The sequence below is a fragment of the Trichoplusia ni genome, chromosome 15 (genome assembly GCF_003590095.1).
Source record: "Trichoplusia ni isolate ovarian cell line Hi5 chromosome 15, tn1, whole genome shotgun sequence".
NCBI classification, from domain to species: Eukaryota; Metazoa; Arthropoda; class Insecta; order Lepidoptera; family Noctuidae; genus Trichoplusia; species Trichoplusia ni.
This window is the reverse complement of record NC_039492.1, coordinates 7,877,536-7,896,040: the sequence shown is the minus strand read 5'-3', so window position 1 is coordinate 7,896,040 and position 18,505 is coordinate 7,877,536. Positions and strand designations below refer to the sequence as shown.

At 34.1% G+C, this 18,505-nt stretch overlaps 1 protein-coding gene and 4 non-coding genes across 5 annotated transcripts in view; all 5 read left to right on the top strand.

Annotated features, from left to right (window-relative positions):
* The window catches only part of LOC113501120 (facilitated trehalose transporter Tret1-like), a gene marked incomplete at its 5' end in the record, with an annotated part of 33,453 nt that extends 23,619 nt beyond the window's left edge, over positions 1 to 9,834 (top strand). The window contains 2 exon segments of the mRNA XM_026882145.1: positions 3,575 to 3,762; positions 8,698 to 9,834. Of these exon segments, the coding sequence (XP_026737946.1) occupies positions 3,575 to 3,762; positions 8,698 to 9,729 (1,220 nt within the window).
* Positions 9,835 to 14,103: 4,269 nt separating this feature from the next.
* Trnag-ucc lies at positions 14,104 to 14,175 on the top strand. The gene has a single exon. It is a non-coding gene; the product is annotated as a tRNA-Gly (tRNA).
* A 390-nt stretch (positions 14,176 to 14,565) lies between these two features.
* On the top strand, positions 14,566 to 14,637 carry Trnag-ucc. Its single transcript has one exon. It is a non-coding gene; the product is annotated as a tRNA-Gly (tRNA).
* Positions 14,638 to 14,983: 346 nt separating this feature from the next.
* Positions 14,984 to 15,055, top strand: Trnag-ucc. Its single transcript has one exon. It is a non-coding gene; the product is annotated as a tRNA-Gly (tRNA).
* Positions 15,056 to 15,657: 602 nt separating this feature from the next.
* On the top strand, positions 15,658 to 15,729 carry Trnag-ucc. The gene has a single exon. It is a non-coding gene; the product is annotated as a tRNA-Gly (tRNA).
* Positions 15,730 to 18,505: the final 2,776 nt, after the last annotated feature.

Below are 18,505 nucleotides of genomic sequence, written 5' to 3'. Positions count from 1 at the left end.
ATCGCGAAGTCAAAGACAAGACGAGTATTGTCCCTTTTTCTTCGAAACAATGTTCTCAGAGAAACTTCGGAATGTCACAAATGAGATGAGATCGCATTGTTTGGAAGGCATTACGCAAATGCTGGTTACCCTTCCAATAACTCCTCAGTTTATTAAATATTTTTGTTGCTGTTTTTCTGAAATTGTCTTGTTTTTGTTTACGAAGGTTATTCACCGTTCAAGTGTTTTCTTGGCTTTTAATTAGCACTAGCTGTTGCCCGCGACTTTGTCTGCGTGATTCTCAAGAAGTGAATAACTATGAAGTTTAATAATAACGATCATAGCAAAAATGTAATGCAATATTGAAAATGAAACACTTTTTTTATATTTTAAGCTTCCTTTTTTATTTCTAAACTATAATGAATCTTGAGCCGCCCAAAAACGATCAAATGTTTGAATCTAAATAACGTATGTCGTATAACACATTTCAACGTTTACGATACTATCCTGGTGGTAAATATTTCACAGCTGTTTTAATGACTTTTTCTTATTTAATCCCAAAAAGAGGGGTTTATAACTTTGACATATCTGCCTGCCTGTCTGTCTGTGACATCATAGCTTCCGAACGAATTGAACTATTTTAATTTAAACGTGAATTATGTGCGAGTTTTCGTTTAGACATGTTCGACAAATCGAGCCGTTTTAAAATGGGGGAGGGGGGGGGGTGCAAGTAGGAAAAATTACAGAAGGTATAACTCAGTCTTAGCACTTCTGCTAAAAATGTTTTACTTTCGAAATTTTCCATTTACTAATTGGGTGGGTTATGATTTTCGAGCACTTCTTGGGCCAGCCTACACCTGAAATTGCTAGACGGATTATGACAGTGATTATGAGGTATCATAAAATTATTATAGTACTGTCACCAAAGAGGTAAACCAGAACCATATTACTGAGGCCCCGGTGACCGTTTGTCTGTCTGTCGCCTGGCTGTTTCTCAGGAACAGTGATAGCCAGACAGTTCTTATTTTCACACACGATGCTTTCTGACGATATAAAAAAGATATCAAATTATTTTTGTGGACGGAGCTGGTGAAGTGAGAGTCGGGCTCGGTAACTGTGGATTTTACAAAGTGTCATAAGATATAAGATTTTGCAAAATTGCGCCCAGATAAACGGTTTCCTGAAACACGTTATGTTTGATTGTCCTCTTAATATTAAAACTGATCTTCCTCACAAACATTTGGAATATTTCCAGATTAAAAAAGTTGGTAAACGTGTTATCTTGGCCCCCTGGTGTTTTGATCATGATTTGCCTTTGTATTGCTGATAAATAAATAGCGTGATAATAAAAAAAATATCAGTCACCCCTTTTTAAAAAATTGACGACAAAAATCTAAAGTATAGGATATGTGTAATTTGTGATGTTACGACAAAGCAAAATATGAACATAAAAGTGACTTCATGTGCATGAGTTCTATTTACTGTACCAATTTACAAAGAAAAATTAGGTATTTTATTCGTTAACATACCTGACGATCATTGAAGTAAAATACCGTCATCCCTACTGCATAAATGGAACTTAAATAAAGACTACATGAGGTTGGTTATGAGGTTACGCTGTCGATACCGACAGCCAAAATGAATTTTCCAGACATTGTATGACGGATGTAAGTGCTGATAGCTACACGCTATTATCAGCCTTATTGGGGAAATTTCCAAAAATATGTTCCTAATCCACGTCGGCTTAGGGATCTCAGAGACTTATTCAGTCTCGTTCCTTGCCCTGTTTTTACCAGGCTACGAAAGAAGAAAATTTTAAATAAGTAGAAAAAAGAATAAATTGTTACAGGAATTTTTGGAAGGACCACGTGTGCGGTCTCTATAATGGCGAATGTAGACCGATCAAATCGTTAAAATATTGAAAAATCCCAGGTATCAGTAGACATTATTCTAGCAATAGATACATAATGTCTATTCATTGATAGCTTTGGTCTTATAGATCTCTCACATTGCATACCTATTATGCAGTTTTTATGCAAGTTTTCTGGGTTTTTTTTTATCCGAAATACTTTTGGCCTGTGTAAATTTAAGAAAAAAAAATGTTGCTATTTGTTACAGATGAACCAAGGTAGTAATTAACTGTGTCGTTTAGTAATTGTTTGTTATGCATAATTATAGATGAGATCAATGTGAACTAAATGCAACTTTGGGTTGAGTGTCACTACGCATGTTTTGATCTTGAAGTAGCATCGCCAACATTACCGAGCTAAAAACATAGGTATATACTCCTATCGTAAATAAATACAAAATCATATTACGGCATTCCACATTTGAACTTGAGCAATTTTTGTACATCAATAAAAATAAAAAGAATTTAAGTTCCTTTCTTTCAAGAATGTACTGATTACGGTAACAATTGCATAAAATAAACGTATTAGTTTATGTTTCTTTTATTTTACGTGTGAAATAGTCGCGGTAGGCCTATATCAGACTTAAAAGAGAATAAAATGACAAATTTTGTGAAAATGGTTTATTTTCGAAAAATCCTATTATTGCTCTGCCAAAAGTCTTAAGATAAATAGCGTTATTTTTTTTTTGTAAATTGGTGACCGTGCTGCCTACTACTCAATGGTGTGAAAATACACCTCATAATTGTATTACACGATGATACGGGTGAGTCCAAAAATTGAAAACTTTACTGCTCAAGCCCCCTGCATAGTAGCGTTATGGTTTTTGTATATTTGTTGTATCATGTGTACGATAAGGTTCATGCAAAATTTGAACGAAATATATTCAGTAGTTTATAAGATAAATTGATATTTGTTTATAGATATAAAAGGCTCCTGCTCACCCCCTGTAACGAAAAGCGGGATAATAAGTAAAAAGTATGTTGACCGGACCTCTTGTTGATATTCTCTGAAAATTTGAATCAAATCTATCCAGTACTTTCCGAGATCTTTCCGGACATACATACAGACAAACAGACAAACAGACAAAAATTCTAAAAATCATATTTTCGGCATCGGAATCGTTCGTAGACCACCCTGCAATTATTCTTTTTAAAAAATATTCAATGTACAGTTTTCACTTTTCTACAATTTTATTATATGTATAGATTCGTTTGGAGTGTTGTGTTTAGTCTGATTTTGGAATGGGATTTTTAATTAAGGTTTCATTGAACTACGGTGTGTCTTGAAGTTCGTTTTTATTTACGAAAATTCATCGATATCCATAGCCTTTGTTAACCCTATGGTGGTGAACATTTTACTTTAAAGTATTATACAGATAGAAATGGTTTTTTTTTAATAAAACATAAAATAATGATACTAATGTAAGTCTGAATGCTGAAATAAAATCAGTTTCTATTTTCCGTAAAACTTAGAGATCATGTCATAATCTTTCGTCTTGCTTAATTTCCAAATACTTTGTTGCATTTAACAACTAAGAATTCTTAAAATACCTGTCGTATCATATCTCGTAACGTGTCATAGCTACAATAATATTTTGGGATTGCTAAGTTTTATTACTATCGCCAACAAAATTTCATCCACTGAAGAATAATCTCGTCCTATAAAACCTTTTCTCTTGTCTCCAGGAGCGTTTGTCGGTGGTATCCTGGGTGGGTTGGCGATGCGTCTTGGCAGAAGAACAGTTTTGATTGCGACAGCTCTCCCCTACACCTTGGCGTGGCTGGCCACAGCCCTGTCTACTGGAGTCCATATGATATCAGCCGCATCATTCTGCGGTGGAATGCTGATATGTTGCATCAATATGACGACACAAGTAAGTTGCTTTTGTTGATTCTAGAGGCTAATTAAAAATGTTCAAGTTTAAACACTTTAGTCATATTTAGATTTTGTTGATTTTGTGAACAATTTATTATATATAACCATTTTTAGGAATTAAAATATACTTATTAATCTTTACGATTACGATTTGCTGTATCTATTTTTAAATTCCTGATATTCATAAAATAAATACAGAATGTGGTAACCTCTGCTTCAATTTTCTGAACCACATTATTTAACCTTTGATTAGTGTCAGGGGTCAAGTGATATTGTTTTCAGTAATAATTTTGGAAGCCAACAATTTCTTTCATTTTGAATGCAGTCCCTTGGGTAACGTAACACATGTTTCTAACAAAGGTAACAAATTAAACGCAGAAACAGCTTAAGTCTGGCTAGGAAATACTAAAATAACATTAATAGAAAACCGCATTTCCAAAGAGAAAGCTTAAGAAGGCTTTATATGACCAATTAGAGGTACCCATAAAACATTATAGGGCCCATATAGGGTATAAATACCATTACGTGTGTCAATCGCCTCGGAACATTAAAATTGAATGGCCGGTCCTTTATCTAACTTATATTCTAAAGCCGAATGCAGACTTTCTGACAATTTGAGATAGTTGTCACCATAAATTCTATTACTACCATCGATTTGCATCTAAGGATAATAGGACTCTCTGAATATTTGATTTGAAACTGCTTTATATAAGGACTTTGTATCGTTTTCCATTTACATTAGGGAATAAGGAATATCCATTGAAAGAATTACGTTAGGATCTATCATTAGGTTTCAAAGCAGGACAACTGAATAATAGAAGAGAGATACTGCTATAAATTTTGTATTGTCTCGTCTCTGTTTCACTATGCATGCCGTTAATACATTACGTTTCATGAACACGATCCCTCTTCAACCGAGGTTTTCAATTGTGGTATTTTTTTCAACAAAATTATTTTAATCTCTCTCCTTTAAAAAATATTTATAATTTTCCGTTGATTTATTTAATTTTTTCTTCTTTATCCACACAAATCCACACACATTTTGAGGTCCTCCTTGTATTTCAAGAAATATTTATGGTCCAAACCTAACTTATTGTGCATTTACCCTTTTATGGATTACATCATAATCTACGTTTCGCAAGAGTACTAAATCTTAAGATTTAGTTGAAAGTTGTATTGCATCGGTCAGTTTAGTATTTTCTGTTTCATCCTCAAATGTTTCCCATCTTTCATCTATACATTGATATTTTGCTTTGCCATATAAGATTTTAGTTACATCATCACTTTGATCTATTGTATTAACCTCATTTTAAGTTTTAAGGAAACTTTTCTGATTAATGTTATCCATCATTCTAAAATAATGATCATATAGTGTGATTGTTTACTTTTATAATTCGCCGTCAACTATTCCCAACATTAAAAAACCATATCAATATAAACACCAAAAATGTACAATAAACGTTGTATCCAATTTCTTATTACCAAATCTATAATAGGTATTAATTCTACAAGCCATCATTGTGAACAATATGCTGCTAGCATTTCAAGATATTATAGAAACTGCACACCATTCTCATATACGTAAAACACCAACTAAACTGCAAATATCCTTAAAATTACACGAGTCACACGTATCGACATTCAATGGTCCAGAGCATGCAAACCTAACAATTGCCCATTTGATTTTACTTATTGTTATATAAACGACCATTCGTAATGCACTGCGTTTGTACGTGCTGTGCAGTTTTCAGAATCGTGAGATCTTTGACAGACGTCACTTGTCACTGTTGTAACGATATAGAATAGATAAGCACAGATGCGGTTATGGATGAACTTTTATACCTAACAGATGATACTAGTTCTTCAGATTTATCAGAGGTTTTCATGACATGTGTGATGCAAGCCTATAATTTTCAATGGATTTAGATATTTCTTCGGTATCTCGTATCACCATATTATACATATAAAAGTTAAATTATATTGAATAAGACGAAAATGATTTTTACGTCAATGATTTAAAATTACACTTTTCCAAAAATAAGGTTAGATTGTTTAAGTTATCTGAGCTATCACATTTTCCTAGTAAGGCTGATAATAAGTCTAAAAATTTCTTTGCTATGGATTTTTTGTCTACCGATATTGAGCTCTACAAAAAAAAATCCCTTCATTTGTATGTAACAACTTCCACATAATGATTTTCTATTGTTTTAAATCCTCTAGCTCCACCATCATCTTTGTCTTTAAGTCCACAAATAGAATAACAAATACAAACTCCTTATCAGGCATTACTTATAAGGTAGTTTTCAATATTCTATTCAGAACAGTCGTCATAAAGCCATCACTGCTTATTCATCCCATAACACACAAGTTTTACAGCCTGCCACTTTAATAAACTTCTCTTTGTATAAATACTCTTTGACATTCCAAGAACGAAACATAAAAAGCCATTACAATGTATATGCACATGTTCTTAAGTATTATTTATGTTAAATAATCTATTGTTAAACAATTTTACGATAGTATGGAATACACTTACCATTGGACTCTTGGTGATGGACAGTTGCCGTTATTGAAGCGAGATGGCACTCTATAATGCATGTAGCGTTCTCTCGTTTCAACAATGGTGATTCGGATCATCGTAGAAATATTGATATCGATTATTTTTGTATACCAAACGTGATTGTGGTCGGAGTCATTCTGATGGGACAATATAGTATGTGAACCTGTCCGATCAATATAGTGTAACGTAAAATCGTTAAGTAATTGTGAAATTTCCACAGTATATTTTTTTAATAATATTGTACAGATTTTTCATTGCTGCACTGAAAACGAAGAAATCATAACAATTAGGTAACTACCCTAAAATTGAGTTTCGTTAGTTAAGGGAAATTATCCAAAACTCATTGTAATATTCGTCATAAATGCAGTGCTAAAAATATATTTTGATGTTACAATAGACCCAGATATATCTTTAAATATTTTATTAGCACGTCTGGCAACTTACTCGCTCTACAAGGATCGGACAGGATTTTTCATACATACCGTATGTGAAGTCATAAGTGTCAGATAGATCTTGGAAATTCCAATATCTTGATAAAGATTTCAATTTTGATACTATCTTCGAGATTGTTATTTTAAAACCGCTTTGATCTTTGTCTAACACTTGTTCTGCGTTCTGATTGATCTTTAGACGTGGAAGATAATGATAAGGAAACAAGTGAATGTACTCTTACAATCATAGCAATGTCAAGGTTACGAAAGTTGTGTAAATTATTCAAATGATTTAAAGTTACATACTATCCCTTCTGATAATTCGAGATTCCAACAAAAAACAAATCCTCAATCGCCATTACATGTACAATCATCGATTTACTACAAGCAACCATGGCGTTCAATACCAGTTTCTTCACCATAGAAATTCTCAACACCATCTCAGTTCTAACTAAGTACCTTGGGCATGAATGCTAAACCTCCCAGCTTACAAAACACAAAATGAGCTGCTACGGTCGTAACTAGAATTAAAACTTCACATATGCTTTAGCACGAGACCCCATATTGTGGTATTGACGCATTTCCATACGTTATTTTAACAATGAATTGTAAAACTCAAGTATTGTGGCGAATCTTTAATGAATTTTATGTTTTTGCGGTAATATTATCGCTGTGTGGGCTAGACCACCTCTTTGCAGGAGTATCCTGGATTTGCTTTCTCGTGGTTTGAAACGATACTTGTTTTCGCTTCAAAGATATGAGGACAAAACTTTGTAAATTATCTGGTCAATCGATTCGCTGAAATTGCCGTTATATGGATGACCTCACGAATGCTTCAGACAAAGTCTCATGATAATATCACAATGATAGGCTGACTAAATTGATTTGCCATCAATTGGTACAAAAAAAGTGACTAAAAATCGTTCAACAGATACACAAAGTTAGAACTAGATACAAATAATTTTTTGGATGCTTCATTGTCATTTTTTTAAATAAAACTTTTGATTTGAAAATCTCACCTACGTTTATCTTTTGCGATTGATTCAGCGCATGTAAAATTATTATATAGTTCGAATGAGTAGCTTTTCACTATTGCTCTTTTGAGGTGTCTATCCAGCAGAAAACGTCCTAATCACATAAAAAATCCATGTAATCAAATTAGGCGTGTATCCAACGAAGCGCCCAAATGACGACGTAAATGCATCAAGGTTGCCTCAGTTATTTTTATTTGAAGACGGCTGTTTTACTTACGATTACAGATATACACATATATGCATCATCAAGGGAGCGAAGAAAACAAGACAATGTTCAAGAAACATTCAAACATCTCCACACTTTACAAGTTACTTCGGCATTGACACTAAATCTAATACTCTATCTAACGCTTTTACGATTGTGTGGGCTATACACACATCAACACTACTTTTATTACAAGCCCATGTCAAAGAAGCCATTGTATTACAAGATAAAACTAATAACAATCAAAATAAACAAAAGAAGGTCCTATAAAACTACAATTTGATTCGCCCACGCTATAATGAAAACCATGATACACAATATTTCCTCTTAAAATTAATTGATAGTAAAAATACAGTTCAAAATGCATAAAGTTTCGTTATTTAACGTAATTCAGATTGTAAATCTTAATTTGTTTCGTAATGGTGACAAAGCTATGTCTGATTATGTGTCATTAGACGGCTGTTTATTTCAATTTCTAAATGAATATTTCTCAGTATTAAATCTCTGGGAGCCGTGTGCGGTCCATACGAATTATTGTTGGACGTAGGGAATTAGAATCATAAATTATCAGGGACAGACGTTAGTAAAGTATCAAGTAGTTTTATCTAATGAATCGCTGTTTAGAATCTATTTTAAAAAGTCTGTTGAAGTTGAAGGGAGACACAAGAAATATTTCTAAAAATCGTGTTTCTTTTGTCCACAGGTATACGTCACAGAAATTGCAGTTCCAGAAATTCGGGGCTGCTTAAGCTCAGTTCTAAAGATCCTCAGTCAAATCGGAATCCTAATTTCCTTCTCTATTGGCGCCTATTTGAACTGGTACCAGCTAGCACTAATGGTTGCCGCTGCACCAATACTACTATTCTTCGCGCTCTTCTTCATACCAGAAACTCCCTCTTCTCTTCTTCTAAGAGGGAGGGAGCAAGAAGCAGAAGAGTCCTTACAATGGCTCCGAGGACCAGAAGCTGATATTCGTCAAGAACTTGCGACTATAAGGACTAATATCCTCGCTAGTAAGCTCTTCAATGGAGGCAACGCAGGAAAGTTTAAAGCCTTGCTATCAAAACGGATGACAAGACCAGTCCTTATCACTTGTGGACTAATGTTTTTCCAAAGGTTTACTGGAGCGAATTTATTCAACTTCTATGCTGTGAAAATGTTTAAGAAGACGTTCAGGTCAATGAATCCTCACGGTGGTGCTATAGCTACTAGTGTAGCTCAGCTTCTGGCTTCGTGTTTATCAGGAATGCTTATCGACAATGTTGGAAGACTGCCGTTACTAATGATTAGCGGAGTAATGATGTCGATAGCACTAGCTGGGTTCGGTTCCTACGCATACTACGAAGAGGTCTTCAGAAACGCTTCAGACTTAATGCATTCGGAACCAGGATCTTACGACTGGATACCTCTTCTCTGTGTCCTAACGTTTACAATCGCGTTTTCGTTAGGCATCAGTCCAATTTCCTCCCTGCTTATCGGAGAACTGTTTCCTCTCGAGTACAGGAGTACCGGTAGCGCGTTAGCTACAAGTTTCAGTCACCTCTGTGGCTTCGTGAACGTCAAAACGGCTGCGGATTTCCAAGATTACATAGGTCTCTACGGACTGTTCTGGATGTACGCGGGCATATCAGTTCTTTGCCTATTATTTGTGGTACTTTTCGTACCAGAAACGAAAGGTCGCGAGATCGATGAAATGGATCCGAAGTACGTCGAATCCTTGTGTATTAATCGATAGTCTTTGAAGTATTATTCGAGAAGAATTGTTCTTTAGACGAAGGTCAGACGAAATCGTGGATTCGATTTTGTGAATACAGAGACTCTGCTTGGCTAGTCACAAAGAGTGCAATGGAATTATAAGGTGACAAGTAGGTCTCTGTTAATAGGACAAATGATCGCTAGTTAGCGTGTCTTGTCTCCGACCAGTATTAATCTAAGTATTCCCCTTCAGTGCCTTTATCTTAAAAGTTCCTGTTTTCCATCACAAGACTTGAAATTGCATCGAGAGTGCTAAAATGGTGCTTTATGGTGGTGTTAAAATGTATTATACTTTAAATTACTTTTAATTCAATGTTTTTGTTGAATTGTTTGTTGACATAATATCTATTAATTGTAATATTTTTGTGATTAAGGTCTTCCATGATGCAATTTCGAAATTTTCTATTTTCCTGTAGCATTGTAACGATGTTATTGAGATCTGAATATTCTCAGCTATTTTGTATTTGATACTAGTGATATTTATTGTAAATATTTAGGTTATTATGTCGACTACATTTAAGCGGAAAAAATCTAACTTTTATAAACTTATTAAGTGTCTTAACTTTCAGAAATTTCTTAGTGTTTTAAAAGAGTACACAATAATTCTTAAAAAAAACCCAGTCATTGAAATAAAGCATAATTTGTTTTGTGAATTATGTGATGATAAATACCGCTGTCCTTTTTCAATCAGTGTTGTTAAAAAGAGATAGCTACATACTAATAATAATTGTGAAGCATAAAAAATTATATCTTGATGTAGATTAATTTTCGCTTGTTGTGTGGTCTATTAGTGGTCAAATATAGCGGTATCGGTTGTTTTTCAGACAAATATGGAAATAACGAATTTTATACAAAACTATAATTTTTAAAACAGTAAGTCAGTAAAACGAGGAATTTTAATGTCAATAGGAACTAAAATTCTTTAAAAAACTCAATCATTTTAGAGTAAACATTGGTCAATACAACGCGCAGTTTTAGTTTTAATGTCAATAGGAACTACAGTAGAAACTGCTGTCATCATAGTTACATTGAACAAAATAGGTTTTAATTGTTTAAAAGGATTATAATATATATTTTTAGATATAAAACCTCCTTGCTTGTCTAAAACCAGCCAATATCACGTCTTTTATTGTACGGGTACGATACAGTTGCGAGCACAAGTGCTCACAAAGTATTTTATAAAGATTATACAAACATGTATAATTGTATACGGTAAAACGGGGTGAATAGAGTTTCAAGGGGTGAATAGAGAATAGTGTTTTTTAGGGGGTTACATGAATATTTTCTTACATTAAAATGCTTAGACACAGTTACTTTATGAAATACTTGTGAGTTTGCGTATAATCTTTATGTTTTGTCTAGTTAAGCGTCCAAATTTTAATAAAAACTCTGTTTCTATCCACCCCAAAAAACCCTCTATTCACCCCGTTTTACGGTATTGTTGACGAGATTTGTATATCAATTTTTATCGTTAAATGTGTAATATTTGTATTAGTACAAAAATATATTAAATATACAACATCCAGTGCTGGAATAAAATAAACTCAAAATTGTAGAAATTTTTACAAAAATTTTTGGTGCTAAAACCGGCCTTGCATTTTAATAATTTTTCGTATTTGCCTAGATGTTTTATTATTAGCAAATGTATATAGAAACAGTATTAAGTTTTGTAAATATTATATATTTCATAGATATTTATATAGTAAGTTGTGTAATAAACACGTTGCCATAAAAGGAAGCTATTATATTGATTTGTACTTAAAAATCGAATTTAAGTGTTTCAATAAAAATCTTTGTGACCCTATTTTTCTTGTTTTTCTTTATACCTAGTTCTATTTTCACAGGATTACAGGTACTTATTTCAATATATTTTGTAGTTCACTAGGGATATTCAATTATATGCCTGTAATTCTTGTAAAGCAAACGATAAAAAAACTATATAAATAGCATCTCATGTCGCATGCCCTTTTTCGCTTTCGTATTCTACATATCAAGAAAATACAAAAAAACGTAAAATACAAATTTAGAGGTCACAATTTTCGTTTTAATAATTTTCACAAAATCAATGTATCAATGATAACTACAGTTCTGATGTTCACAGTACATTATCTATTTGAACACTTTTGTATACAACTGTCCTTGACCTACGCTCCAATGAATTTGATCAACAAAATAATATAATTATTACAAGCGGAAGTAACTTTATTCTGTTGTCACCATTGTACGCCATGTTACCATGTGACGTCATACTTGGCAATGACTTCATGGGTATTTGACAGGTTGGGTGTTTCTATATGAAATGGTATGTAATTGATTGATAGGTAACGGTATTAGAATTTGAATAGTGAATCCTCTCCCCAAAACAAATGAAATTTCTATAAAAGTTTCAGGTACAAAAATTGTCAGTGCATAGCAAAATCTCGCCAATAACTTTAAAGTGGTTTTCGTTATTGTCAAAATGCTGGTAGTAAGAGCACTAAGAGTTAGTCTTATGGTAAAGGTCAAAAAAAATCTATGCGTGCGGTTCGATCCCCGTGTAGGACAAGCAGTGTGATCGACGCATGCTTGTTCTGAGTCTAAGTATCTTTGTGTAAGTGCATGAAAAAGCCCGAAATGCACAAGTATTACTTAGTATGGTAGTCGCTGAATAAAAGAACATCTGTTGTAGGTCAAAATAAAGTTATTTATTCATTACCTTTAGATGCCTGATGGAAATGTTATAGCAATCAGCAGCATGTCGAATTGAATTTCGTATCCTTGATTTTCTTGTCAAGACCTTTATATTTAAATCGAATTATATCGCTAATACTTCCTTTCAAATGGAACCTAATGAAGAAAAACACCGAAATACTTAAGCTGAGAGAGAGTGGACTAGGAAGAACGCAAGAAGAAAATATCAAAATTACGTAGTTACAAGGAGGTTATACCTAAGTATATCAGGTACAACAAAACTGAATAAATTAAAACAAATCAAAAAGCACCAGTAAGTTATCGTTCAATTCATAATGGATCGTTCAAAATCGAAATAAACTCATCTTAAAGTACTTATAACTCAAGATGTATCAGTCAAGTGGCAATTGGCATTAAATGCTATAGATTCGAATCCACTTCAGTTCATATCAAGTATTTATGGAAAGAAATCGTTTTGAACACATATCTTCTAAATATGATATCGTGATGATCCTTTAAACGGAGAATCTAAGTACAAAGTAAATCACATTCGAATACAAAACGTCAATTTTTAGCGGAATTTGAAAATACTTAGGTGTATTCCTAAAAGCCTTGGCATACCTTGATGTTGCTGGGCCCCAATTCTGCTATTTACAATGGCCGATGAATGAATGGAAATTGGATCAAATTTTAATAGACACTAGTCGTATTTAATCTGAGCAGTTCTCCAACACAATAATTGGAAATTCGGTACGGGGTGGACACTCACGGTCAATAAAATGAATTTCCAATTATTGTGTTGGCTAAATGCTTAAGAGAATAGTTATTCAGCAGAATCGGAGCCCTGAAATAGGACTTGATAGAAGACTTGCATTGCACAATGTACGACAAATTATTTTTTTTTTCTGCTTAGGTTAGCTTGTAATTTACTGGTGTATTAGAGTATTTTTGAACAGATATAAATATAGTTAATCCCATTCTTCTTTTTACGTGTACACAAACAATTGAGTATTTTGTTTTTTTTTTTGATTTTTGAAGAGTTAATTACTTTTTATGCAAACAATCTATTTCAGAGCTATCATCATTGGCCTAGCCTTTTCCCAACTACATATGTTGGGTCGGCTACCAGTCCAACCGGTTTCAGCTAAGTACCAGTGTTTTACAAGGAGCAACTGCCTATCTGACCTCCTCAACCCAGTTACCTGGGCAACACGATACCCCTTGGTTAGACTGGCTGTCAGACTTTTTCAAGCTTCTGACTACCTGTTACGACTGTCATGTAGGAATAACAGCCGGGACCCACAATTTAACGTGCCTTCCGAAACACGGAGGAACTCGTTATGACAAAGATGGTCACCCATCTACGGACCAACCGCGTCAAGCAGAGCTTAACCTGTGATCGAATCACTTATGCGGTTATAGCTTAGCCACGAGCTCCTCCTATCTTAGAGTTATCGTTACAGGTATTTCACCTTATTAAATTACTAAATTATTATTAAATTACTTATGCGCTAGAGTAACATAAGTTCTTGATGATGATGATGTTGATATAGATTAATGCCATGTTTTCAAAATATTATTATTTGAGTTTAGTAATGAAGTCTATTGTTTACAGCAGATGTTACAATAATTGTATTTGTCCTATATTTTCGCTATTGTTCTATTATTTAAGGTTCTATCATGAGCGTCGGTGGTGTAATGGTCAGCATAGTTGCCTTCCAAGCAGTTGATCCGGGTTCGATTCCCGGCCGACGCACACTTTTGTTCATTTTGGTCCACAAAAAGCCTAAATAGGTATTTTGGAAAAATAAGCTAAAGAAAAACAAGCCGGTTTGGAAGCCACAATTTTTTTTCATGGTTGGAAAGGTCATAGACTTTCCAACCCTTTCTTAATGTCATTTTTTTAACAGCAAAATACTTTTATCATTTATGTAAATTTCAAACCTCTAGCTATCATCACCGTTCATGAGACAGAAAGAGACTGGTTTCAGACGGACGGACAGCCAGTGAGACCAACGTATAAGTAACAAAATTCTGTTTTTACCTCTTGGGTACGGAATCCTAAAAATTATTATATCAGCTTGTATAAAAAAAATAGCTTTTTTCCTATGAAACTACTATTCCATTATTTAAGGCTCTATCATAAGCGTCGGTGGTGTAATGGTCAGCATAGTTGCCTTCCAAGCAGTTGATCCGGGTTCGATTCCCGGCCGACGCACACTTTTACTTTTGGCGTCCTCGAATTTAACAGGTCAACTACGAGTCCAAGTGCCATACAAATCAGCTAGATGAAAATACACCGGTTAATAACCCCCTTATGTTTATAAAATTAAAAATTTCTGAATTTCAATTATATTATTTTTGTTAAAATTTATAGTTATCACTATTCATGAGATTTAACCTGGTGACAGATGGACGGACAGACGGATAGACAGCAGGACCTAAGTAACAGGGTTATTATTTTAGGCTTTGGTTACAGAATCCAAAAAAAGATTCAGCTTGTATTAAAAATAGTTTATGTCCTATGATTTTACTACAATTTGATTTTAAAGGCTCTATCACAAGCGTCGGTGGTGTAATGGTCAGCATAGTTGCCTTCCAAGCAGTTGATCCGGGTTCGATTCCCGGCCGACGCACACTTTTGCTTTTGCTCCTTGTCATATTAGCTGGGACTGAAAAATTATATCAGTTCTCCATATATTTTCGACTCCTAAGCTTGGATGCGGAGGGCGGAGGAATGGCTGTTATAATGCAACTTGGGCTAGGCCTGTGCCCAGCAGTAGATTTTGATAAGCTGAATTGATTGATTGAATAAAGCTTGGATATTATGCCCCTATTCCAGTCTAACTAGTTACAAATGAGTTTAACTTTTTAGATGAAATGACTATCTAAGTTACATCTAGATCTAGTATAAGATATGAAGTCGTGAAATCCTGCGCTCTTGGTAACAGTATCCAGTTTCCAGGTTCACCATTTAAATACATAGAGTTTGAAGAAAAAAGTCTTTATACTTTTTTGATGGTAATATATGGATGTTAGAAGGGGCTACAAATAACCACATTAGATGGAAATCAACTAGAATATAATGTCTAACAAGCACTACACAAATATGAATTAAACATTTTAAACTATATGAAGCTTTAATTATTCTGTATTGTTGATACAAACAAAAGAATGTCTGTCTATTAATTTGATCTATTTTTGAATGTGTTCTATTAATATTACGGCCTTTCAATAGGCGTTGGTGGTGTAATGGTCAGCATAGTTGCCTTCCAAGCAGTTGATCCGGGTTCGATTCCCGGCCTACGCACATATCCTTTTAGATCTGTTTTTTGTTAACTTTTAACTCATTGAAGCGTAGGTGAATATAGGAGCTGTCCGTAGTAATTTGACATTCAAAAAGTACTATTTAAGTGTGGTTATTATCTGTGTTTGTGAATCAGTATTTACAAGAAAAAATAAATTGACCCTCCGAAGATTATTTTGGCATGCAATACTATTTCTAGGATGTTCTTAGGAAAAAAACAAAAAGATTTAAAACCCTGTATTGACCTGATATAAGCAATCCTATAAATTAGAATAACATGAAATCCTTTGGGTTTAGAAATAGCAGATGATAATTATGATAGATAGTAGGCGATTTTCATGCCTACCAAATACGCATACTATATTTTTATATAAAAAGGCACGAGAGTTTTACCTCTTTCATTTCTATCTTAACTTCATGAATAGTCACCTCAGAATCTCTAACGACACACGAGACATGTTAAAGTCAGGCTAAACACACACATTACAGCCCTTTACAAGTACAGACAGCAACAAAAGTCGTTTAATTAATCCGAAGTCCATCTTGAAGAAAAGAGTAAGATAGTACTATATTTCCTTTAAATTTGTTTATCATATGTATGTGCATATTGTTTGTTTATGCAAACAAAATTAATATACTTCAAGCACTTTTTAAAATAATTGTATATTTCTGAATTTTCTATTAATTTCTCCTATCGCAGCTTTTCTTTGGGGAATAGAACCGGTCAACTGCGATTCAGACAGAGAGGGTTCCGTACAAATAGGGTTATGGTAACGTCTCGTTTGAGTGACTAATAAACACCATATCTGTATATGAAAAGCAGTACCATTGTACTTGACTATTATAGTTTTCTTCCTTGTAAACTTGTATGTACTATGTACAAATACACATAAAAAGTCATAAAATTTAAAATATATAACGTGCCAGTAACTTTCCGTGACATATAACAATTTTATGGTATGTTTTAATTACACTACTTGTCAATCCCATATTGTAACATCAACAACTTCTTGAATTTAATTATCTAACATTTTACAAATTTTAGTCAAAGATGGGTGGTTAACCCACACTTAATAATCAGGACTCCGGTTGAGTCTGAAACTAGTCGGGCAATCCCTATAAATACGCGTAGGCTAGCGTTGCATCTTTAAAGCATGAATCATTCTCACGATAGATACTAACATTCGCGTAAACCTAAGAAATCACTATATGGTAACCAGCTTTGTTTGCTGATGGTACTTACGATCAAGGCTAATCCCAACAGTGTGCTAACTTAACTAACTCCAGTTAAATTAGCTCCAATGGGTGTAAGTCTGTTGAGTCCATTTCAATTGGAACCACTTACTCTATTCGGATGCTTTCAAGGGATATGGAACATGGCTGTGTGTTGTGGAAGTGTCATTGAGTGCCAAAGAGGATTTAGTTAAATTATGGAAAGGATGATAATGATTTAAATTTTATTAAAATAGTCAAGTGCGAAGACTAGCGAGACATAGGCAGTATTTCAGTAGAAAAAGGTATTTTGCAAAAAGTCGTCACGCATCAAAAGCCACCAGTGGAAGTACCAAGCCTTATCTAGATTTTCATTTTTATTTTTTGTTGTTATACCTGCTTCTTAAGTTGTAAGTTTCAACTCTCAAGCTATCACTGAAGAGTTGATGAGATACAGACAGACAGACACTGGCAGAATCATAACATATGGTTCTGTTCCACCCTTGGGGTATAGAATCCTTAAAAAAATACTTCCTTTGATTTTGGGTTTCACTACATTCGCGTAAAAGGGAGGCAATAGGAAACCAAAGGTCACGAAAGATGACACTACTCCATCCACCTGACCTACTAACCCAGGCTCTATCATCCCATCATTTCCATAATGAAAACAAATTTATTTAAATAAACGATCCGCGTTTGAAGCTAAAAATAATTCAAGATCAAAATAATTCATTACGCTTTTAATCACTTTGGAACTTGAGCTTCCGCCGATGTTTGGCCACTAAACATGCTATTCAATTTTCCATTGTTAACTAAGTTAGTAACTAATCAACGATGACCATGGGGTCTAATACTGATTCTTGAAGTAATGTCATTGCGGGCGAAAGGTAGATGCCGCTCTAAGCAGTGTAATATTCCTTTGTTGATGTGATGGTGGACCTTGTGAGAACCTAGATAATGTTACATCATAAAAGACCGCTAACTTCGAATGGATATGAATGGCATTCTGTGATCGTTCATTTTGAAAAATTCCGCAACATAATATAGATGTAAATAAAATAAAAACCTAATTCGGCAAGATCATTTTAAGTAGGAACAAGTGAGTTTAATAGCCCCAAGATCTGTAAACGTTATAATTACTAAATAGATTAATTTCGAACGGATAGACGTTGGGCATTCCGTAATCTTGTTCTTTTAATTTATTCATCAAACCGAATTAAGGAAAAGGGAGATTCTGTTTTATAATTACAGTTTTCTGGAGGCTTCTCTGTTTTCTGGGGAAGGTATAGAGCGCTGTCTCATCAGACATCATTGACAGCCGTTACGGAGTATCGGGTTGCACAGGTTGAGCAGCTTAGATAGGTACTCTCTCCTTGTGAAAACACTGATACTTAGCGGCATCAGGTTAGACTGGAAGCGGTCCTCAACATACTTGGCTAGGATGATGATGATGCATAGCTCTTGCCATACTAATATAGTAACACTGAGTATAAATCATAAATAGACTAGTGAATCCATCAGTAGGCAAGAGAAAAAGGTTGCTTGCTTTGAATGAGTTCAGCTTTGA